The sequence below is a fragment of the Choloepus didactylus genome, chromosome 2 (assembly GCF_015220235.1).
Source record: "Choloepus didactylus isolate mChoDid1 chromosome 2, mChoDid1.pri, whole genome shotgun sequence".
In the NCBI taxonomy this organism is placed as follows: domain Eukaryota; kingdom Metazoa; phylum Chordata; class Mammalia; order Pilosa; family Megalonychidae; genus Choloepus; species Choloepus didactylus.
Window position 1 is genome coordinate 166,847,147 of NC_051308.1, and position 25,640 is coordinate 166,872,786.

Here is a 25,640-nt window from a genome sequence, read left to right on the forward strand (position 1 = left end):
GCCGAGGGCAGTTTGTACATGTTAAGCTTGGGATGGCAGAAGACATCTATGTGGATATGACAAGTGGGCAGTTGGATATAGCAGTTCAGAGTTCAAGGAAGAAGTCTAGCTTGGAGATATAAATTTGGGAGTCAGTAGTCTGTAGAGAATTTATACACACAGGGCTGGATGAGCTCACCAAGGAAGTAAATATATCTTTGATGAATATTCTTACTCATAAATATTTGTTTCATGACAGATTTCTAGGAGTGAAATTATTAGGTCAAAGATCATGCACATCGCTAAGTCTCTTGATACGTATTATCAAATTGCTTTCCAGAGTTTGGCAAAATTTATATTTTCAGCCCAAACTGAACATTATACTTTAAACAATCTCATTTTATTTGACACACATAATAATGGTTGATTTGACTTTTCTGATGATTAGTGAAGCAAAGTTTTTATAATGTGTTTGTTGATCATTTTTCTTTCTTCTGTGCATTGGCTATTTACATCCTGCTTAGAGCAGTTTTCTGTTGAGGGTGCTTTTTAAAAAAGTATTTGTAATTTGAATATTTTATAACTTTATTGTTTGTAAACTTTTGTTTTTAGTTATTGGATAAGGAATTACAGGCTGTGGAGAATGATTAGATTGATGCCGTCATGGTCTTTTTGGTGAGTCGTGAGTTGTGACATTTCAGATCATTTTATATAGTTGGGTGGATAATGGCAGTTTTAAGTATAAACTACAATTGGGAAAATATGTATAATACAATACAGCCCATTTCTTAAACCATATAATAGAAAGAAAAATTAAGAGACTGCAAAAGAAATTTCTAAAAAATTAAAGCATTGTGCTCAATGTGCTCATTGGAGTGAAATTATCTGAAAACTAGAAATATTGTTAATAGTGCTAGAGGATATATAGTAAACATCTATAGTAAACTATCTCTTACTACAATCATGCATGACAGTAAAGAAAATAATAACAGCAAACACTGCATAGTACTAACTGTGTGCCAGACAGTGTTCTAGGCACTTTACATGCATTGCCTCATTCCTCTCACAACTCTGGGAGGTAGGTGTCACTAATAAACCCCATAGAACAGAGGAGGAAACTGAGATACAGAAAGGTTAACTAACCTGTCCCAGATGCCACAGCAGAGCCCAGATTTGAACACATACAGTCTGGGCCAACAGCCCAAACTTTTTATGGATTGTTTTATGCATATTATTTTATTTAATCTTGATAGTAACCTTAATAGGTAGATTTATCTCTTCATAGATAAATACAGGACTTACCCAGATCCTATAAATGTAAATGATAGATGCTGGATTTGAACCCAGGTGCTCTGAGTCCAAAGCTGATGCTCCTCCTGCTAATGTCACTCTGACTCACAGGAAATACTTAAAAAGCCAAAACGTGTGGTACAGATGTCAGTAGTAAAGGAAGTCAGAGACAAAGGAGATTGATAGAAGTTGGAACAGTCATGGAAAATAGGTGAATAATGAGGGACAAGAAAGGATCTGAGAGGTACAATGGAAGAGGAAGTTCAGGTTAACTGCAATGTTATACATTGTAGAGACCAGGCTAGAAGAGAATATTAGTACTGGCTTGTGCACATGTTTTGGTCTTTCTTATTTTTCTAGCAGTTTCCTTCTTCTGTATTTTCCTTTGACATATGTTAATTATGTGGCCCCCTGCCTTTTTCCCTATAAGTGAGTTTCCATCAAACTTTAGCTTCTGAAAGAAGGGAGATTATTTGTTTTTGTTCATTTTTGATCCTTAGCCTATAAAAACTTAATAAATGTTGAATTTAGTTGAATTACTGGTTTTGATCTACTGTATACTTTCAGATAAGGCTGTTTAGGTTAGCAGGTTGAGAGTCAGTCTCTGCCTCTCAAGTATTATGTTCTCGTATCAGCATTTAAGAAAGCCACAGGCTCTCCCTCCTTAAAACAGTACAATACAAAGCACAAACAAACCAACACACAAACTAAGAACTCTTTTCTTAACTATTTCCCCCATAAATACTGCCATGTTTTCCTTCTTTCCATCTCAGTCAAACTTCTGGAAAGAGTTTTCTACACCTGCCCACCCAGTGCCATTTTCTCACCTCCTACTTATTCCTCTGCCTACTCCAATCTGGTTTCTGTGTCTGTCAATCTGCCAAACAAGCAATGGATGATAAAATTCATGAACTCACTTTAATTGTTAAAATCAATGAGCGTTTTCCAGTCCTGGACTTGCCTAACTTTTCAGAGAAGCAGTTTGGGCTAGTTGACTCCTCTCTCCTTGGAGTACTCACAGTTTAGCTTCTGTGACAGTCTATTTTCCTGGTTTTCTCCCACATCTTTGGCCACTTCTAACAGCCTTCAGGTGCTGCCTACACTCCAGACTCTTTACTTGCTCTCTAGGCAATTTTATTCAATCACCATCTATTCACCAAAGACAATAAATATTGAATTAATGTAGGGAGAGAGTACCTAGAACCTCCTATGGTCGGGTCCTAAGAAAACCCATTTCTCACTCCTTGTGCGGAATGCTCCTTTTGATCATTCATCTTGAATGATGCAAAAAAGAATGATGCTTGAATTTATTCTTGCATTTCTTTCAAAATCTTGCAAAACTCTCCACTTAGTCCCGTTTTCAATCAGTCCCTGAGCCTCAGCTAAACCATCACCCATTTCTTGGTCTGTTGTTTCAGTTTCTAGCTCTGACAAAGTTGTTTAGCTTTGGACAACTTTTTCTTAACACTAATTCCTGGTAGATATCATGGAGAGGAAATAAACACTGCCATTGCTTTGATAGTTATTTGAAATACCATGACACCAAATAAATAATGTGAAGAAAAGCTAGTAAATTTTGGGGAGAGAAGTTTTACAAGGAGCCTAAGTAAGCTTAGTATAAACTTTTCCCTTATGGAAAATATGTCATTGGTTTCCTGTAGATATCACATTGCTGTGTTTTATTTGAACTGAATTTCCTTTCTCATCTATTTGAACTTGCTGAGTTATGGTCATTTTTGGTCTTTAAGTATATGTAGTTTTAAAAATATTTTAAAATCATTTTTTCAGATTACCAACAAAATACATGTTATAGAAGAAAAAGGTGTAGAAGGATAAGAAAGAAAGTAAAAATCATTCTTAATTCCACCTCCCAGACATAACCAAACACATATAGATTTCCCATAGTTACATGATAATTATGCAAAAAACCCTTAATAGGTTTGAGACAAAAAGAAATAGTTAAAAAAAAAAATCGGTAGCACAAATTAACTGAATCTTAGGGGGCGCTCTGATTTTATATATTTTCTTTCTTTTTCCTTTTTTTTTTTTTTTTGGTAGTTCAGCTTTTTTCCTCATTAAAAGCACTGGTTTTAAGTTAAATCAATCATTAGAAATGAATTGAGTTTGTGAAATAAATTTCTTCCCTTTCTCTCTTTCTCTCTCTCCCTCTTTTTAAAAAGGGGATAGGAAATACACTACTGAGCTGGCAAATCATATTATTGTGGGTAAAATTAAAATAGTGTCTGAGGTAAGGAAAAAATAATTCTCTGAAGCATGACTCATTTTAAAATTGAAAGAACCAAGGATAAAAGGAATTCAAGACCTGAGAATCCTTTTTAAATAATTAAGGCAAATATACTTGTTCACAATAGGAGAGCTCAGCCCTCTACTTTTCTCTAACTTTTTCATGTTTTAACAGCTTCGTCTCCAGGATCAGGCAGTAAACTCTGAGATCAGTGTTATGACTTCGGTCCTTTCTGGATCTCCACAGTGATTTGCACAGTGCTCAGCAGATGGTCAATAAATAAGAGCTTTTCGACTTCTCAAGACATGTGGATCACAATGAGCAATAATTTCATTTGTATCCTCTCTAAGTGCCTTCCGTAAGATTCTCACATGAGTTCTAATTTGAGCTTCTTTTCAATTCTGTGATTGAGTTGGGGAGAGGGTTAATAAATTACCCAAATGATCTTGCAAACATGCTCATGATATAATATTAAGTTAAAAAATTTAAAAGCAGGATACGATAGGATTTTGACTACATATTGTCAAGATATCCTAGAAAAACACTGCATGGAAAAGACCCAAAATGTTACCAGTGGTTATTTCTGGGTTGCAGAACAATGGATGATTTTTACTTTCACCTGATTCACTTCTGCATTCCTCAGCACCAGCACCTACGCCTGCAAAAGCACAAGCACACACACACACACACACACACACACACACACACACAGCACTTCCGTAAACAGTACTTGTTTTAAAAAGCAACTCTAAAATTTTTACATAAAAAGAATGAAAAACAGAATGTAAACAGAGTCCATTTCTTCTCTTGATAGAAACTTGAAAGCTGCTCAACCTTCAGGCAGCTCCCGCTTGCCAATGTTGAGAAGTAAAATGATAGAAAAGAACACGGCATGCATCTGCCAAGACAGATTTGTGGTTGACATTTCTTCTGAAAAATGTCTCCATTAAAATAAGTAGTTGTTGATGTTGTCTCCTGATTTAGTCATTTTGAAAAGTAATAAGAAGCTTTCAGAGCTGGATTTGAATGATGTGTGCTTGAACAAATGTGTGAAATAGGCAGCCCAGTCAAGGATTCTCAGTGCTTACTGAGATCTGGCTCAGAGAGGGAGACAAAGAAAAATCAGTGAAGAGAGTGAAGGCAAAATTGGAAGAAGGAAAAAGAGAGAGAAATCAACACTGGGAGACCATAAAATAGCTTCTGAAGAGCTTTTATCGCTGGTGACAGGTTTGGCAATGCTTCTTTCAGACTGTTCAGCTGCATTCAGTTCTCTTAGTTCATTGTGTCATAGGAACTGCAGCAGCCACCTTCCTGAGACTTAAAAAATTCCACTGGAATATAAGAATATCTCTCATCAAAAATCCAATTTAATAAAAGAACCCAAATGGGAAAGTACACAGCACATGCGGTTGCTATAGCATTAATAATACTGCTGGCCAGTATGGGGGGGCAACATCATCAAAATAATAACAGCCTGTATCTGGTTAGTTCTTTCTCTGTGCTGGGTGCTGTGCTGAATGCTTTAATACTACCTTTCCTCACTCAATCTTCACAACCTACCTAGGAGGTAGGTATCAAGAGATTCTGTCTTCAGATCACAGAACTGAGGCCCCGAGAGTCTCAGAAACTTGTGCAAGGTGAATGACCTAGAACCATGATTTGATGACTTCTGACCTCTGAGTTTTTAATCATCAGCTCCATTTTTCTCCTTTGATGGATGGTGCTGCTTTCATTTGTCTGGCCATGTTAATTTTTTCTAGATTTTCTTCTTTGTGTCTTCAAATCCAGGATGTGAGTAGGGTAACTGGTTTAAATCCATGTTTCATGTAGCAAATATTTATTGAGCATCAACTGTGTGCCAGGCAGTGAGTGGTTAAGAGCTTGAGACAGTGGTAAAGAAATCAGTAAAAATACTTACCCTTATGGAGCTTATTTTCTAGTGGTATTGCACAGTCTGTGTTGTTTCTGAAATCTGTATTATTTGAAGAGTTCTAATTGACCTTATGGGGGTGTGAAACCAAAAAATAAAAATTCGATGTGCAATTCAAGACTTAAAGTTTTGAACCGAGATGCCTAAGACTTAACAAGAAAACCAAGCATGTTCGCTGCAATGTAAATACTAGAAATCTTCAACGGTGTTACCTAGGACCAACTGCAGAGAAAATTTAAAAAGAGGTTTTCCAGCTGAAGGGTCTTTTCTTTTTTGGCTTTGTTTTTGCTCTCTCTTCCCCCATATGTGTTATTTGCACATATATATTTAATGAGGGTCATCATACACATATATATTTAATGAGGGTCCTCATACAATTGACAACCCATTAATAAGTTCCATTCATTTAGTAAATATATATTGAAGACCAACCCAAGGATTCCAAGTCAACTGTTAAAAATAACAGGAGTCAAAATAGGGTGCTATGGGAGCTCATAGGTGAAGCTTCTGTCCCCAGTAGGGTGGCTTTCCAGAGGAAGCCGTCTCCAGTATTATGGCATAGCTGAGTCAAAGTAGAGTGGTAGGGGTCATCAGGGCAGCAGGCAGAGGGCAGGGCTCAGGCAACAGCCCTTAGTTGAAGTGAAAGCGGTGCATGAGCATTTACAAATAACAGAAGATAATTTGAAATAACTGAAGTTTCCTATGTTTCTTCTCTTCTCTTACAATTTTATACTGGAGCTGTGATTTCACAGCATACAGAGTAGTACATTACCATGATGGATTGTCTACTTATGCATTTTTAGGAAATTAATTAATTGATGTTGATATCAAATATCAAATCGAATTGATCAAATAGGCAATAAGAAGTAAGCTGCACTCCTCCAACACTGCTAATAGGGCCAGGAAAATTTCACCTGAGGGCTTTACAAGACCTTCAGAGACAGCCAGAGGTTAGTTTGAAATTACTGCTATATTGATCATTCAGTTGTAAGGGATCGTATCATTGTTTTGGACTTCTGCCAGAATTAATTTGTCATGAACATATGAACTTGGTAGAAAAATTAAAAATAAACATTATCAAGTGATGGTAATAGCTATATTCATATTCTAAGCAGAAGTTTCAAAATAGAGGAAAAACCATATCTCAAAATGCCCAACAATCTCAATATTTTCAGATTAAAATTTCAGGTAAGAAACAAGATTGTTTATTTCAAAAATCCAGTTTCTCTTTTTCTTTCTTGTACCTGAATTTGACAGCAATTGTGGAAATTGTTTGAAGCAACACTCTGTGGTATTTTCTGAGAAATCTCTCACGGTTGCTGACACCTTCAAATAACCTGTGAATTGGCAATGGTTAGAGGCCAGACCACAGGAGCAAAGCATGAATTTTCGAAAACCCGAGTTTAAAACGTTACTGAGAAGCAACTTATCCAATCCAAATGAATGAAACCTAAAAATGTTTTTGTTCACACTCAACTTATTAGACCAAATTCATTCAGTCCAACTCACTAATTAATATATTCATGAATTCAACAAACACTTTCAAGCACTCACTATGCACCTGGCACTGTGCTGTCTGCACAGCCCTTCCTAAGTAGATTACTGAGGAGACTAGCTTAAGTCATGCTACAATTTTATGCACATTCAGGCATCTTTTCCATAGACATCCTTACAAATTCATGATTGTTTGTTACTTCTTAGGGGACCCCCGAATGCCCCAAATTGAAGTCTTCATTAATATTTGAATACTCTATATTAGCTGGAAATCTCAAAACAATCACCTAAAAAGAAACTGATGAAAATGAATATATTCTTAAGGTTATTTTGCACAATGCACAAATTTCTTAAGGTGGGGATTGGGGGTGGGGATGTTCAGTAAGGAATTAGAATGGTGAAGATGAAATTTTTATTGTTTCTCCACTCCTTCCCAGGCTATTCACCCCTTGATTCAATTATGTGTTTTTTATCTACCTAGTCCTATTTCCAACCCCAAATTCAGCAATGTAGAGTAATCTCAAGTGCCTGGTTAATTTTTTGAATGCACAAAGTCACTTCCATAGATTGTCTCTGAGTGTTCTGAATTCTTTCTGTCCCATGAGAGTTACCATGGAGAATGCAGATGTGATTTACTCCATCTTGTAACTCTTTGTACATTCTCCTATCATAATAGTGATCAAACGCATGAGGTCACTTGTTTATCTCCTCCCTTCCCCCTCTCCACATGGGCTCCTCCTGGGCAGGGGCATGTCTGCCTATCTGTCTATGTCCCACCTGGAAGATCAAGGTGAACTAGGAGAGGTATCACCTTTGAGGTGTGCCTGGGTAAGGGTCTTCCAGGAGCTGACTGGGTGAGAAGCAAAATGATAGACAAGGGGAGTCAGTTGTATCAAAGAAGGCAACAACATGTGCTGGGTCTGAAAGGCGAAGCAGGAACCAGGGCAGAACTGGAGAATAGAGTAATGTCAGATCGAGCAACCCCGAGTGGGTGAGAGTCAGACTTTGCAGTTTAGGATTTATCTAAGAAAGGACAGTAAGTGCCTGTCATCTGGAATGAGATTACCTAGGTAAAAACACCTAGCACATATAAGCCACTGAACAATTTTAATACCCACCTTACAGGGGTAAGTGATTAAATGGTAAAAATTTGTAAAGCAGTTGGCACATAATTTGATATAGCATGTTTGTTCTTCTCTACTTCTCCTAGAATTAAATATCTTATTTTTTAATAATAATTATGTGTCATTGTTCAGTTAGCAGCATCTTGCAGTTCACATTAAAAAGTAACTTTTTGGCATTATCCATGATGTCTTTTCTGACTGCTTCAGGAGTTAACTCTATTTGGACACAACTGTGGTTCAATTCCTTGTTATTAACTGAGTGGACCTTATGAGTCAGAACCTGTTTCAAATATCAGCTCCTATATCTACGGGTTCTGTGATTTATGGCATGTCCCTGAACTTCTCTAAGCCTATTTCCTCCATCAATCTTAAACAACTGTTGTGAGAATTAGATACAAGTACCAGGTAAAAAGAAGCCTGGCATATTAAAGGCACTTAGTAAAAAGTAACTATTTTTATTATTAAGCGCAGACACTTTCTATTTTACTATTTTTGCTAGAATTATTCACAAATGTATTTTACCATACTTTCTTAAACAGAGAAAACTGAGAAAAAATGTTTTTACTTTGTGGTGACTGTGGTGGGTTTGGCTCATTTACATCTCTTCCAGTTCCTTTTTCCTTTGCCTTCCACTACATGAGAGGCCAGGAAGCTAAATACTACATTTCCCAGATTCCCTTAAAGGCTTTTGCTTTCCTGATGAAGCACATTAGATGAGTCTTCCCAGCCCTTTGCCCTAATCCTTTTGTTCTGTCTGGAATATGGATTTGATGACTAGAGCAGCAGCAGCCATTTTGCTACCACGAGGAAACACATTAAAGATGGTAGAACAGAAAGGTAGAGGTGCCTGGGTCCTTGATGACACCATTAAGTCATTATACCTACCCTGGATCATCCATCTCTGCATTTCTTTTTTTTACACAAGTCAAATAAATCCCTGTTTGTTTCAGTAGCAGTTATTTAGTTATCCTGTTACTAGCAGCTAAACAAATTTATAAGAGATATAAACCTTTTCTTTTGGGTGATAACTAATCACTGTGCAGTGTTATAATGGAATTATGAACTCAGATTGAGAAGATGTGTGTCAGTGTCTGCCATCTTAGTTCAGGGTAACATCAAATCCCTTCCAGATGCTTCTTCCATTCACTCTGTTTTATACACTGTTACAAGCTTACTATTCTTTACACTGTCACTTCCTTGCTCAGTAACTTTAAAGCTTGTCCCTGCTCACAGTAAAACCTCCTTAGTCTAGCAGTTTAGTACCTTCCTCAGTTTGATCACAGCACACCTGTCCCACCTTATTTCTAATTCTCACTACTCCCTATTATACACCCTGTTCTAGTTTGCTAATGCTGCAGAATGCAAAACACCAGAGATGGATAGGCTTTTATAAAACAGGGGTTTATTTTGCTACACAGTTACAGTCTTAAGGCCACAAAACGTCCAAGGTAACACCTCAACAATCGGGTACCTTCACCGGAAGACGGCCAATGGCGTCCGGAAAACTTCTGCTAGCTAGGAAGGCAGCTGGCATCTGCTCCAAAGCTCCGGCCTCAAAACGGCTTTCTCCCAGGACGTTCCTCTCTAGCAAGCTTGCTCCTCTTCAAAACATCACTCCCAGCTGCACTCCATTTCCTCTCTTTGAATCAGCTCATTTATATAGCTCTACTGATCAAGACCCACCCCGAATGGGCGGGGCCACGCCTCCATGAGAACATCTCATCAGAATCATTACCCACAGCTGGGTGGGGCACATTCCAAGCAAATCTAACCAGCACGGAACCTCTGCCCCACAAAACTACAAAGAAAATGGCATTTGGGGGACACAATACATTCAAACTGGCACACACCCCATGTCCAAATAAGTGACTTCTTGTTCTCCATAAAAGCCCTGTACTTTTTCTGCCTTCCTTGTGTCTTTTTATGTGTTGCACATTTTGGAATGCCCTTTCTTTCCATTTCTGAATTGTACACTCCATGAAGGCGGGATCTGTCTCCAAATCATCTTTTTATCCCTCTAGTGCCTAATGTGGTACTTCATATATGGGAAAGTGTTCTTGGTTGCCATGAAACAGTATTATGCCAATAGATACTTGTCAAGTGAAAGAAGGATCACTGTTGTCTGATGCAAAGGGTATATTTATACCCAAGCCCTTGATAAAATGGTTTGAGTGGATGACTATAAAGGGACTATCTTAATGAGGAAGATGAACCATAGGTAGCAGCCTATTGACTCCAATAGGTAAGGACAGGTTTCTGCCTGCAGCACAAAGGAAGTCATAGTTTTACATTTCAAATGTAGAACTGAGCCAGGTGAGGAGATAATGGGTGAGTAAAGACAAACAAAAGTGTAAGGCCTTAGAACTGGTCATTGTGATAGAACCTCCTTGCTTGTACTGTGTGCTCAGATTAGCTGATTTTATGAATTTTCTTATGTTACATCTTTTCCTTAGCAAAATTACCTTCTTTAAACCTCTCAATGTAACATGCCAATAGAATTAATTTTCTTTCTTATTCTTTTCTGAAAAACAGAAACGAAGTGATTATAACTGCATAGAGGTGCTTATCAAATAATAGAAATCTGGGGAATGCATGAAGGGCTTTCTCTTCAAGATCTGGAGCACATAAGCATCTGATTTTAATTAAGGGACAACACGATGACCCCAAGTGTGGCCTCTGGAGTCAGTGACCTCGGTCTGGTGTGAGACTCCACTGCTTTTGTGGTATCCAGGGCAAGCTACACCTTCGTGTGCTTCTGTTTTATCATTTGCACACTGGAGATACTAATTGTGCTCACCTCATGGAAACATGACGAGAATTAACGAACTACCACATGTGAAGCATTTCGAATAGTACAAAGTACTTAACAGGCAACAGAAAATGTTACTGTTTTTTAAGGCAACATCTATTCATACTTGTTTCTTGTGTTTCCTAACCTGACAAGCGTTAATTGCCTGTCTTCTTTTTTGATCACTTAATTTAGCTACTTTGCCTTCTCTCCTTAAAGATATTGACCAATTCCAATTAGTTTGGCCTTAAACATGAAAAAATTTAGTCCAAGAACTTTGCCAAAAATGTCATTTTCCTAATCATGTTCCCAATAAGTCTCAGTATAACATTTTTATGTAGATTAAGACCTAAATCTGGAAGTCTGGAAAGTTTGTTGACACTACAGTGTCAAAATTACTGCTCAGATCAGTTTCTCTCTGAGAATCAACCAGCTGTAACACACACATGCACATGCACACACACGCACACTTTTTCCCTGTCAAGCTGTTACTATGACATAACATTCAGCTACCACCTATTTACTAATCTGTTTTACTTAAAAAAAATACAAATAAAGACAAGCTGTTGTGAAAACCAACTCATAGAAATCATAGAAATACCACAGGACTCAACTGAAGTATTCTTAGATAGACATGTCAGTAACAGTTCTTCAAACTGGAATTCTCTGAATGTTTATCTTCCAAAGTGTTCACTTGAATATTATCTTTTCTTTGTTCAAATCATTGTTCCATGGTTATGTAAGGGTCCTATTTTATACTTCAGACAATTAAAAAATTGTTTGTGGGACCCTTGGGCATATTTTTTCTGTTTCATGGATGTCTGTGATAAAAACAAATCAACAGAAAAAATATTTTGCATCCTTTTAGGGAAGGAAGCTTGTTCACTCTTTAAGTTCCTCATCTTACTATAATCACCTGCATGAAACATCACAGTGACAATGTTGAATTTGTTGGTGCCAGAGCACTTATCATCAGGTTCTGACAATAGGATTGTCATATAATGGGCATGAATTTCCAACTTTGAAAGGAGATGTGTTTGCTGAGTCATTTGGGTTTGCTGTCTGCCTACAAAGTGTGAACAAGACTGATACTGAGCAAGCCTTGGGTATGGGAAAGTTGTGAGTCAAGGCATTTGCTTGCTGCAGAGACAGAATGCCAGAATTAACTATAAATACAGCACCCATTTGTTCTCCTGTTGTTCTGATGCTGTTTAATAACCAGCATAATCTGCCCCCAGGACTGCTGAGGCTGCTTTGTTATATGTGGGTTGCCCCTTTGTGAGCATATGGTTTCATCTTTCATTGCTTTTCCTTTCCTTCCTCTACAAAAGATCAGAGAGTGAAACTGGTATTATGATATTTTAATTTTTAGAGCTCACAATAATGAGAGTTTATGAAAATATTCTGGATAACTGAAAAATAATTCAGAGGGCCACCTATCCAGGTACACATAAACAATATCAACACCCAAGAATATCTCCATAGCCTTTCCTATTTATTAATCATTTTTCTGTCTTAGTTACTAAATCCACGAAATAGGAAACTTGTGGGGGCCTTTGGTTATACAATAATGGATGTTTTAACAAGATATAATAATTGTTGGTTCTTAAAGGAAATACAGTTTTATGTTACATATTACAAATTCACCAACTTCTTAATTATCTGCAGGCAGTAACAGCATTTTCCTCTTGATAATTTTAGGAGAATGGGTGTTTGGGGGTCAAACTGCCATTGCATATTTTCTTTTCTCTCATATTTTTATTGCTGAATCTGCTGAGGGTTTACACTGTTTAGATTTATTTTCTCTCTAAGTTTTTCTTTCATTTCCACAACACTGTGCAGAGATGCTGTTGGGGATGGTGAGAATTACCTGATAGCTGTGTGTTGGGTGTTTAGAGATAAGCAAACTTGTATCTTAAATGTTAATGTTGAAACTTGAAGTTAATTAACAAGTAATTATTCAGCAATTCTGTGTGAATTAACTTCCATTACTCCTGTTTGTATTTCCTTTGGGTAGGAGTGTCTGGTGAGATGGGAACTACATAGCTTCAGTGATAAATTTGAAATATATAATGGGGGGCGGACTCTCAAATTTGAAGGAAGCGATACAGGGAAAATTAGGCAAATGCAGTGCAAATTGGGATTACCTGATCTCAGGGATAATGTCTGATGAATCAACAATAGTGTGGTTTTGACAAGGATGAGTTCTCTATGGCAGTGGTTTCCCAGTGCTAGTTCCCTAAACGGATGCCGGTTTGTGAGAAGTGTTGCCTAATTCACAGTCAAATGGGGAAAAAAATAGGAAAATGTTTGGAGTTTTTCTTAAAACCAAACAGATTTGTTCAGAGAATTTATTTGAAAATTATGTCATTCCTACTTTTGTGTGTTTAAAAAGGCCATTTCAAATGGCGGCAGTGGTAGATGGTTTTGTTTTTTTTTTTTTTTTTTTTTTTTTTTCCTCTAATGCTCTTATTTGGTTAAAAAAAAAAAAAAGCCAGCTTCATTTTAGCCCCATTTTCAGTTTTGTTTTTACATTTTACTCATCTGGTAAATACTGAAATCAGGAATACTGGTCAGTGTGGCCTTGCTACTCACCAAGGTGGTTTATATTGGTCCTTGGCCCACTTGCCTAGGAAAATTGGTGTCAGTGAACAAGAAATAACCCTGATTTATCATTTTTCAGTCTCTGCTCCCCCTGTCTGGGGAAATCCAGTTGGTAAACCTGGATGTCAGTGAGTGTGCTGCTTCATACAGCCTATGACTACAGCTCCCTTCTCATTTTAAGTTATGCTTCTCTTGCTTCCTCCTACAAAAAGTCCAGAGGAAAAATTACCATTTCCTTATGTCACAATCTAAAACTAAATTAGATCCTTAATGATTATCACCCATATAAAGTGATGCTTATTCAATATCCCTGAATGTTTTTCCACTGAATGGAATATTCAATGACAACCATGAATACATTTTGAAAGATGATTACATAAATACTCATCTCACCCTATTATGTTTCAAACATTTTACAAGACCCTTTTCTTAAAAAATAAACATAACTGCATATTTTTAAAAAAAGCTCATCAAATTTACAAAGACTTGACCGATCTTAACAATGCTATTTCTTTTAAAAAGGGTTCCAACTTGGTGAGGATGATTTAAAAGACAGACTTTAGATTTTTTTTTTTTTAAAAAAAAGCTTTTAAAATAAAAGGAAATTCTTCACTAAACAGACTTCTATTGAGACTTTTAAAAAAATCTATGAAAGGGAAATTATTGCTCAAGAATTATACAGTTTCATCCAGTCCAAGTGTTCCAAAATGTCATGAGACACAGACAGTAACACTAAATAACTAGCTTTCTTAGTCCTGGTAAAACCCAAACAAGCATCAAAGAAAAACTTCAGTCAAATTTTGAGAACTCACAGCATGCTAAACTTTAATTAGGAGCATAAAGCCCAAAAAGACATGATGAGTAATTACATGGTAGTTTAAATTACTAAGTTAAAAAACATAAAAACTTGCCTGAGAAGATTCTATGATAAAGTCTCTAATATACTAGCTTTGTGAGTTCATATTATTATTGTTTTTTTTACTTTTTATTTTGAAACAATTTCAAGTCTACAGGACAGATGCAAAAATACAAAACCCACACCCTTCACCCATATACCCATATCCACCAACATTTAACCTTTTGCCACATTTGCTGTATTTTTCTTTTTTTCTTCTCTTCCTCCCTCCCTCCCTTTCTTCCTTTCTCTATCTAATCCATCTATCCATCTATTTATCTATTTTATAAATATTTGAGAATAGGTTGTATATGTCATGCTCCTTAAACACTTAATACTGTCATGTACTCTCCTAAGAACAAGGATATTCACTTATGTAACAACCTTAAGTAAAGTTATGAGGTTCAAGATACTAAACATTGATATAAAGCTTATAGTCCACACTCCACTTTTTTTCATTTGTCCCAATGATATCTTTTTGGACCTTTTCTCCTCTATTATTAGATCCAGTCCAGGATCACTTTAGTGTTTGTCTTTTTTTCAATTGTGCAAACATATATTCAGCATAGACTTTTACATCTCAACCACTGCCAAGCATACCGTTAAGTGGGATTGATCACATTTGCAATGTTGCTCAACCCTCATCACCATCCATTACCAGAATTTTCCCATCATCCAAAATAGAAACTCGATAAGCATTATGCATTAACTCTCCATTCCCCTACCCCACCCCCGCCCCTGGTAACCGTTACTCTATGTCCTCTGTGAATTTATTTCATGTAAGTGAAATCATACAATATCTGTCCCTTTGTATGTGACTTATTTCACTCTACATGATGTCCTTAAGGTTCATTCATGTAATAGTATGTATCAGAACTTTGTTCAATTTTAAGGCCAAATAAAATTCCAAAGTATGTCATATTATTTTAATTCATACCTGCACACATGGCTGTATATAAACAAGATAATAAAAGACTCAAAATGAATGTAGGGGTCCATGTGACATATTACCTAGGCAATAACCTATTTTTCTTAGTTTTTTTAATTAGGTTTTTCTCTTCAGTCACACTGGGTTTTCTCTTTAGTCATACCTGCCAACACAGTCAATGATAAAGTGAAGAAAAAAAAATAATGGATCATTTCTGTTACAATTCAACTATGTTATTCAGACACAGGCATTACATAGCTTGATTACATGGACAACATAGAAGTTATAACAGTGAAACTGTTTTGTAACTGATTAGCAGACATTTTTAAAGACAAAAGATGAATTTGGTATGAGGTTTTCAAATCTAAATTCTTCATATTGGATTTCTTCAATCACCTATCTAAGGGGAAAAAAGGCAACAAATTTTCCTCAGAGAGCACAGAATTGTAATTATAGGTTCCAAAAGATGAGCATTAGAGGAGGAAAGAGAGGAAGAAATACAAAAATAATAAAATAATATCAGTCACTTAAGTTGCCCTTTCTATGTTCCAGGCACTGTTCTAAGCACCTCACATACATTTAACCCTCACAACCACTAGGAAGTAGGAGTGATGATTATACCCATTTTACAGGTATGGCATCCGAGTCACAGTCGCCTGCACGAAGCCACACAGCTCACAGGTGGTGCAGCTGGAATAGGAACTGGGCAATGTGGCCGTGCGACGCAGCTTAGACACAGCCTCTGCATGGGCATCATCTACCACGTAACACGCATGCTCCCATTTCACCGGCTCAACAACATTATGAGGCAGGGAACATCATCTATTTACAGATGAGGAGACCCTGGCTTAGAGATTATACCTTGTGGGGCATCATGAAGTTTTAAATGGCGGTGGAGCTGAGATTACAATCGAGATATTTCAGATTCCAACACTCCAGGGAAGAGGAGCAATGAGTGAAGTTTCTCAGTGGGACTGAGGAGGGTCATGGTCTCTGTGTTCTTTAAAGACCTAGCACAAAGATAAATGATTAATCCTGCCCTGGAAGTGGGTCTGTTCTATCACTGCCAGGAGCTCCAGCGCCAACATAGAGGACAAGATATGTGAGGCCACCTTGGGCATTCTCCTTTGCAACATTCATCACACTTTGTAACTCATTGTTGAATACCGCTTTCCCCATGAATATAAATTCTGTTCATTTATTGAGAACTTACTAGGTACTGAGCAGGTACTGTTCTAGGTGTTTGAAACATATAGTGAATAAATGAAGATTTTTTTTCTCTTGGTTTATTTAGCTTTGCACATCTAGCATCTAGCAAAATATCTGGAACCCATTGGTTCTCAACAAATATTGGCATCTATTGATTCTCAAAAAATATTGAATGAATAAATGAATGAATCAGGAGGGGGCAGTTAGAAGCAAAAGAAAAAAAACATGGAAAAAAGGAAATATTTGTGTGTGAACTATTAACACCCAGATTTTTATTAAAATCCTAATATGTTTGTGCCTAACAAGGACAACCATTTTTATTATTTAATTCATCTTTAGAACCAGAAGTACTACCAAAAATATTTTTATTCCAAGAGTGAACCTTGATCCAGATTCCAAAACAGACCATGTGTTTCAGGATGCAATACTTGCTCCTTTGTTGGACTATTTTTTTTCAAATTGTATTTATTAGCACTCAGCCTGTGTTTGTGTTCATCATTTTCCAAAAGGTGACTTCCTAAGGCAAGTCTTCTCCCAATTAGAGGCCTTCATCTTAAAGCTCATTTGGTTTTAGCAGTGAGTGGGGTTGCAGACTGCCATCCACGTTGTTATTGACTCCCTCAATTAGAGGCAATGGCATTTCCCCTCCATGCAAAATATTAGTAAATTAACAGTCTCCACTCTGCATTCATTTGGGAAATCTGCTCTGTTTGTGATGACGAATGTGACAAGCAGGGAGTAATTACAGAGACACTCTGGTAATACCTTTAAGTCTTGCAAATATCAATTAAATCCCTGGCTCTGCAGCTTGCAGTTGGGGTTTGGTCTGTAGGGTGAATTTATTGCTTTTTTCGGGATACAATGCAAAAGTCAGCATTCATGATTTACAAGAAAAACAAATAACAAATCCAACAAAAAAACAGCCACCCTGATTTTCCTGAGTCTTTTCTATTATTCAATGTCTGTTTTATACCAAGAAATGAACTCTGGCATGGTGACCAATCTTCAGATCAGATTTACAACTCTCTGACATGACAACTTTGACTCAAAGAGCAAAGTATAATAAATATTTCCTTATAGTGCTAAAAAGACTGCAAAGAGATTATTATTCAAGTGTCATGGCTGTCTCTTTCAGATTTAAGGGCATCTTAGCATAATGAAGAGATTTTTGACTCAGAAATTGTTGGGCCAGAGGAACTCTATGGGCTTTAGCTGATTTACCTAAAACTCTATGAAAGGCATTTTATGTACATTTTATTGGGATGGGCATGTACCCTTTCATTAGATTCTTACCGGGGCTTGTGGCCCCTCCAGACAAGACTCCCTGGTCCAGTGGAAAGGGTCCAAGGGTCGAGAGCAGGGTTCTGCCAAGATCTGCCACCAACCAGCTATCATGCACCCGACCTTGTCTTAGTGTCCTCTTTTGGAAAAATGCTTTCTCCAGATGGCCTATGGTCCTCTGTGTCTCCTTTATGTTTTAATGCTTGGATCTCCCATGTTTGGGGGATCAAAAATGTAGTTGAATCTTCACATCTAACTTGTTTCTAATAATTGTATTACCTTATGATCCAGCCATATCCATGTCCTTTTTTGAAATTTTGAATATCATCAACCACAAAACAAACAATTGAACATTTATGAAACATTAATATTTGCATTGTATCAAATGGAACAGAATAATTAAGTCCTTCTATTTTGAAACACTTTCAGTTCCTTATGACAAATCAAACCCTTAGGCAACTTTTTCATGCAGTGAGAATATCATTTCTTTGTGTGGTACATGATGATAAACAAAACCTAACTTACAATTGAAGTCCAATATAATCCATATCAACTATGTGTTTATAAGCCTATCACTTTAAACAGGTTTCCAAAGATAGATAGAAGAGTTGGGAAATTGGGCAAGTATTGCTTAAAATTATCCAAATAATTATTTCAAAATATTTTTTTTGGGTGGGGTGGGGGTATGAAAAGCTAGCCAACGGCAAAATTTATCATATTTCTCACAATTGATTCAACCAAAAATAAAGTGTCTTTATCATTATGGCTCAATAAAGGCAAATCAAGGCCAAAACGATCAATTTTTTCATTGGCTGTGTACACAAAAAAAGTCAGTTTTTTTTTTTAAATGATAAAGAAGGTTTCTAAATGAGAACACTGGTTAAATAGAAACCTGAAATATCATTCTTCTTTAGACATATAAAAGTGTAACTTACTGTCATGATGAGCCCTTTTTCTTGGAAGTATTTAACCAACGGAGCAGCATTCTGCTTGAAGTTCATAAGTCTTCTTTGGGTAGCTTTCAGATTGTCGTCAGGCCGCCCCTGCTGCTCTGCACGCTTCTGTAATCTTTCTTTGAGCCTCTGATTGGCACAAGCCAGGAATACCACCAAGTCGGGAGTACAGATCTGTGAAGAGCATCCAACAATTAGACAGGCATTCAGCATACCAACCAAGCGTGGGCAGCAGCATGCACCTCTTTTGGTTCTGCTGAGGCTGTCTTATGTTTGGCCCTCTATGTTTCTGCAAACATTGCGAGGGCTGCTGCTCTCCACCAGGCCAGGAGGGACCATTCCTTTTATAGTTCATGCAAATGGCATACTTCAACCTGCATGGCTGTATGCAGCAGCCCTATATATTACAGGAAAACACTCTTTGTGCTCAAAAAGTTTCCAGGTTGAGTTAAGAACAGTATGGGCCAAACTTTGCCAAAAGTATATGTGATGCAATTTTAGAGGAGAAATGACTATTGAACCACAGATGTTCTCTATAGTAAAAAAGTACACTGCTATTATTTATATTTGCTACTGTTTTTAAAGTATCTACTGTATTTCAGTCTCAATGCTAAGTTCTTTCCATATACTATTGCTAAACTTTACAACAATTTGCAAGGTAAATAATACTATGTCCATTTTATAGATGAGCAAACTAAGGTTCTAAGAAATTAAGTACTTGTCTGAGGTCACATGGGGTTAGTAAGATATAGGGTTAATATTTGAAACCAAAGTTGTCTGGTCTAAGGTCATAACTTCCACTGTCCTTAAACACCAAATGGCCCAAAGGCCTTCATGAATCTCTGAAAACACCCAAGAATGACAGGAAAAGAACTTGTGAAACAAATCTCTTTTAACTTAACTAAACTAGAACTAATATTGCATTTAAAACGTAACATGACCACATGAAGTAAATGAAGTTGAGCACTGAAGACAGGACTAAGCAAAAAGTTTGGTTTGGAATAATGGTCTCCGTAAGTTTTTACTGCATCCTCCCATTAGCAAATTTTTTAAAGCATACACCCAAATATATATATATATGCTTATTAATTTATAAATAATATATATTTGCTATACTGACATATGATGCCCATTGTAAAATACACACAAAAATAAAATTTAAAAAGGTTGATGTGATTGAATCATGTCTCCCACAAAAGGCATGTTCAAATCCTGGTCCTGTGGATGTGAACTCATTTGTGAATAGGACCTCTGAAGATGTTATTGGTTAAGGTGTGCCCAAAGTAAAGGAGGGTGAGCTTTAATCCAATATGGCTGAAGTGCTTATAAGCAAGTGTAATTGGACACAGAAAAAAAAAAAAAAAAGCCACAGAAGAAGCTGGAAGTAAGAGAACCCAGAGGAGAAAGGAGACGACATCTCCACGTGCATTGCTATGTGATGGGAAAGATGTGATAGAAAAGCCAAGGACAGAAGAGAAAAAAAAAAAAGCCATGTGACAGCAGCCCTGGCTGCTGGCCCCAGAAAGCCAGAGTCTTTGGGGAAAAAGCATCACCTTGCTGATGCCTTAGTTTTGGACTTCTCCTAGCCTCAAAACCATGAGTCAATAAATTCCCATTGTTTGAGCCAATCCATTGTATGGTATTTGTTTTAGCAGCCAGGAAACTAAGACAATGTGATACAACAATCATAATTCAAACATTTTCTTCCACATCACAGTGGACTGTTTTATGTACCCTACAGACCACTGGTTAGAAAATGGGCTTTTAGAGGCTGGGAAACCTGGATTCTAGTTTTTACCCCAGGATGTATCAGCTGAGTAATGGGCATTTGTCTTAACCTTGCTAAACCCCAGTGTCCTCAAGAGCTAATGGAGATAAAGAACCCACCTCTGTGCGTTATTATGAAGATTAAATAAGATAATACACATAAAATACACAGAACAGATGAGATCCATGGTAAACATGCAATAAATTTTAGCCATGTTATTATCTCTTGGTTTTCATGATACTGCGTGGTCTTGATTCTCCTCTAACTTTCTGTGGATTTTTTTTGATGTTGTTGTTTATTTGTGTTTGTCTGTTTATTTTTGTTGTTATTGTTTTTGTAGTTTCCTTCATTCAACCTTTTTCCTCCTTAAACCCTGAAGATCTGGATCATCTTTTTTCCCCTCTCCAGGCTCTCATTCTCTTTAAACATCCTTCCACTGTCATGGTGCAACCACTACCCTTTGCTGATGGACTCCAAATGTATGTATTCAGCACTGACTTTTCAATAGCACCTCAGTCCTACATTTTCAAATGCCCATATAACAGATCCACCTGTAAGTCTTAATGATACCTGTGACTCATAGGGTCTAAATCAATCTTAGCACCTTTCTAACTAAATAAAATTCCCATCTTTTAAAAATTTATTTATTTATTTTATTTTTATGGCAGCAACACTATTTTCCTAAAACTCTCAGCTAGAAGCCTTTGTATCATTGCTGACCCTTCCTTACCAAAACTTTAACCAGCTAAACTATCCTCATTGCCTATGGGTTTTGCCTTTAAAGAACATCCAGACTCCCCTCCCTGCCCCATTTCCACTGTCACTGTGTGAGCACAGGCACACACGAGGAGCAGCGATTAAAAGCATGAATTTTAGAATCAGACTGTTCTTAGTTTGAATCTAGAATCTACCATCAGATTTGTCTTTGGCCAAATTGTTCAACCTCTCCGGCCTCATCTGAAAAATAGGGAGAAAGAATCCATCTCAGTGGTTTAGTATTTTCCAATTTTTTTAAAACTTGTAAATCATTTCTGATAATCCTTAAAAAACTTAAAAGTCACTTTGTAATTTTTGTATGGTTGTAGGACAAAGAGAATATCTGAGGAGAAAACAATTATTTTACCAAATATTATATTCTAAAATTCATATTTAATATAATCTTTGGTAATATTTAGTTTTGCCCAATATAATAAATGACACACTTTTAAAATTTACTTTAAATAAATTATATAAAGAAAAGGATGATTTTTGACAAATAAATTAAAATGACATTATGTTGTGCTTGGTTTGGTGATAATGTATATTTAAATGTAGGGAAAAACCTGAACTACCAGTTCAGTCTTGAATGCAGACAAAAACTTTGCATTTTGAGATTCTTGCATTTTGCACTTAAACAATTAAATGATTTACTCTAATAATTTGTGCTTTGTTTCAGATTGCAATGTGCTTCGATCTACGTAACACAATGAGGTCACGGATAGCCTTATATAGGTAGGTGATCATCACCATATTTTGTCTTTTACTATTGGATTTTGAAATACTAGAGAAGGTTTGATATTTATATAAGATTTTTGAACAAGGAATGCAACTTGAAATCTGATGAAGAATCACCTTGATGTGAATTTGCAAAGTTATTTAATTTTATAATTTGATTAATTTGCTGTATTTCCTTGGTATATACTAAATGACATATGCCTGGTAATTAAAAAAAAGGAAAATGTAGAGAAACTGAAACCAGCCTGGCAGGTAACGATAACCAGCCAACTACTCAACAGAGTGACCTCAGCACAAGCTGCGTGCATCCAACTCTTGCTAACCTGTTGTGCCAGTTTGTATATATTATGTCCCCCAGAAAAAGCCATGTTCTTTATTAATCTTTTTGATTAGGCTGTGACCTGTTGATGGGATTGTTTCCATGGAGGTGTGGGCCCATCCATTCAGTTTGGGTCTTGATTTAATTACTGGAGCCCTATAAAAGCTCAGAAACAGAAAGACTTCAGAGGAGCTACAGCTTAGAGAAGCATTTTGGAGACGGCCCTTGAAAGCAGACTTTTGCTGATGCTTTGGAGATACTAGCCCAGAGTTTGTTCTGAGAAGCTAAACCTAGAGACATTTTGAAGAATGCCATTTTGAAACACAACCTGGGAGTAAGCAGATGCCAGCCACGTACCTTCCCAGCTAACACAGGTTTTCCGGACACCACTGGCCATCCTTCAGTGAAGAATGGCAGCATTAGCAAACTGGAACACCCCTGTTACACCCACTCAATGTGGCCTCACATTCACCAACTGTGCTCTGTTTTAAAGGGGAAAATATTTAAATTGTTTATTTATTTATTTATTTATTTGAAAATAAAGTAGAAGCAGACACCATTTAGTATCAAAAGATTTTGTGAAGCCCCCAGAAAGGTTTCAGGAAATCCACTTCTGAAATGTTGAGAAAAATCATTAAACAAATGGCAGTCAGAAGACCCCTGGCACATTTTCTCTGATCCCATGTTATCAAAAAATATTTGCTGATGGAATGAATGAGTGACTCAGTAAATAAGTGAGAAATAAAAACTGAGGTATCACTTTTGTCTACATGGCAGTCAACTTCCCAACTGCTAATATTGTTTTTCTCATTGAGTCAACTACATCAATTTTTTTCCCTGTCATTATATACACAAGTCATTCTTAGTCTATCCATTTTCTTTAAGCCCCTTACCTGAATGATTTTTCAGTTACAAAGAACCAGTGACTAATTTTATATAAGCAAAGATGTATTCAGTGTGTCAGACTGTAAAATGAGCTCATTTGAATACTTCTGTTCTTAAATTTATTACTTTTGACTGCCTTATTCTTTATGAAGATGTGTTAGAAGACATAGACAACATAATTCAGATAAGCTGCACTGTCAGAAATGATGAAGCAAAATACCAACAACAAAAAAAGAGATCACAGTTGAATCAAAAACAGGAATCACAAAAACTAAGAGACGGAAAAAACTTGGAGGTTATCTAACCCAAATTAATGCCAAACCTGTAATCATCTCCACAATCTCCCTGAGAAATAGTTTTTAAACTTGAGCATTTAAACTTGACTGTTCTGCTTGAATATTTCTTTTAGTGGGTACTTTGTACTTACAAGGCAGCCCCTTTCATTACTGATGATTCTATTAAGTGGGAAGTTCTTTCTAATAATGGGCTAAATTTTTCTTCCTTATATGCCTACAGAGAAAATGTAAAATAAATTATTTCTATCACCTGTTAAACATTTACTGAATATATATCATTGTCTTAGAAGATATACTAGAAGGAAAAAAGGATAGATAACTGAACTTCATTATCATTTAACACAGAGATAATTTCTGGGCAGAGCTTTCAACAAACTATAGGGCTTGGGGGCAAAAACTGGAGTAGGGACCCACAGAGAGGAGAAACTCTACAAATCACCACCTCTGACCCCACCCAAGGTATTTATTGGAGCTCTAAAATGCTCTACTATAGAAATATTTTTGAACCAGCCCTCACAGGACTAAATCTGATTTAGAAACATCTCAAATCCTCATTACAGTACGATGATTGAATGTGTTTCACAGATGAAGAGACATGACTGAATAGTGAATTAGTGAGCTAAAAGATGGGTCAGAAGAAAATATCCAGAATAAAATGGGAAGAGAAACAAGGTAGGAAAAGTACAGAAATGAGCAAAAGAGACATATAAGTCATGGATAGAATGTTCCAGAAGGAGAACAGAGACAATGAAGAAGAAATAATATTTGAAAATATAATAGCTAAGAATTTTACTAACTGACAAAAAGCATCAAGTCCTAGATTAAAGAGGCAATATAAAAGCCAAGAAGAAAACTCAGAAAACAGAAAGCTCAGACCAAAGCACACAGTAAAACTGATGAAAACCTAGACAGACAAAAATCTTTACAGCAGCCAGAAAAGAAAGAAATGACAGACTACCTTCAAAGGAGCGGCAGTAAGACTGATAGCTGAATTTTCAGCAGAAACAATGAAAGCCAGAAAACAAAGAAATGATGTCTTTAAAGGGCTGATATAAAATAACTGCCAACCTAGATTTCTACATCTAGCAAAACTATCTTTCAAATGATAAGACTAAATACAGACATTTTTCAAACAAACAAAACCAAAGAATTTGTCATTAGAAATTTCTACAATAATGGAAATATTAAAGGGATTTCTTTAGGCTATAGAAAGATGATCCAGGATAGAAAGTTGGAAGAGAGTAATGAATGAAGAACAATAGAAATGGTAAATGTGTGTCTAAACGTAAAAAATACTGACCACACAAAGAAATATTAATGATATTTTGTGGTATTTAAAAATAGATACAGCACGTAAGTCAGGAGGCAGGTAACACACTTCTAAGCTCTTTGCATTTTTTCAGGAAGTGATAAAGGCACCAATTTATATGAGAGATTAGTAAGTTAAGTAAGTTATGCATGTCATAATATCTAGACAAGGAGTTGGCAGACTTTTCCCTAATGCAAGCCATATGGTATTGTAGCCATAGACAATATGTAAAGTAATGGACTAGGCTGTATTCCAATAACACTTATTTACAAAGACAGGCAGCTAGCAGTACTTGACTTATGGGCCATAGTTTGCTGACCCATGCTTTAGAATAACTACTAAAAAGTTGTAAAAGAAATAATACCAACAATTTAACAGAAGAAAAAAATTGAATAATTATCTTAATTCAAAAAAAAAGCAAGAAAGAGGAAAAGAGAAAAACACAATAGGTGGAAAAAATAAAAAGTAAATAGCAAAATAATATATTTAAATCCAAATATATAAGTAATTGCATTAAATTTGATCAGAATAAATACTTCAATTAAAAAACATACACTGGATCAAGATGGAGGAACGAGTCACTCGAGAGCCTTTTCCACCACAGAAGTTTTAACTAACAAACATGAGCTGGCAGAACCATCTTTCTCAGAGCTCCAGAAAAAAAGTTAAAGGTTGCAGTAACAGGGCAAGCACCAGATTAAGAAAAAGGCAACTTGAAAATGGTAGGATACACCTAGGAATAAGCTTAACCAAAGGTGTAAAAGACCTGTACAAAGAAAACTACATAACTGTAATAAAAAAAATAGAAAGGGACCTTAAAAAATGGAAAAATATTCCATGTTCATGGAT

The 25,640-nt window shown here is 36.4% G+C and overlaps 1 protein-coding gene across 3 annotated transcripts in view; it reads right to left on the reverse strand.

The window, feature by feature from the left end:
- The window catches only part of AK5 (adenylate kinase 5), a 281,830-nt gene that overhangs the window by 196,390 nt on the left and 59,800 nt on the right, over positions 1–25,640 (reverse strand). For all 3 annotated transcript variants that reach the window (XM_037826883.1, XM_037826882.1, XM_037826884.1), the window contains one exon: positions 18,703–18,894. In XM_037826883.1, the coding sequence (XP_037682811.1) occupies positions 18,703–18,894 (192 nt within the window). The remainder of the gene's footprint in view (positions 1–18,702; positions 18,895–25,640) is intronic.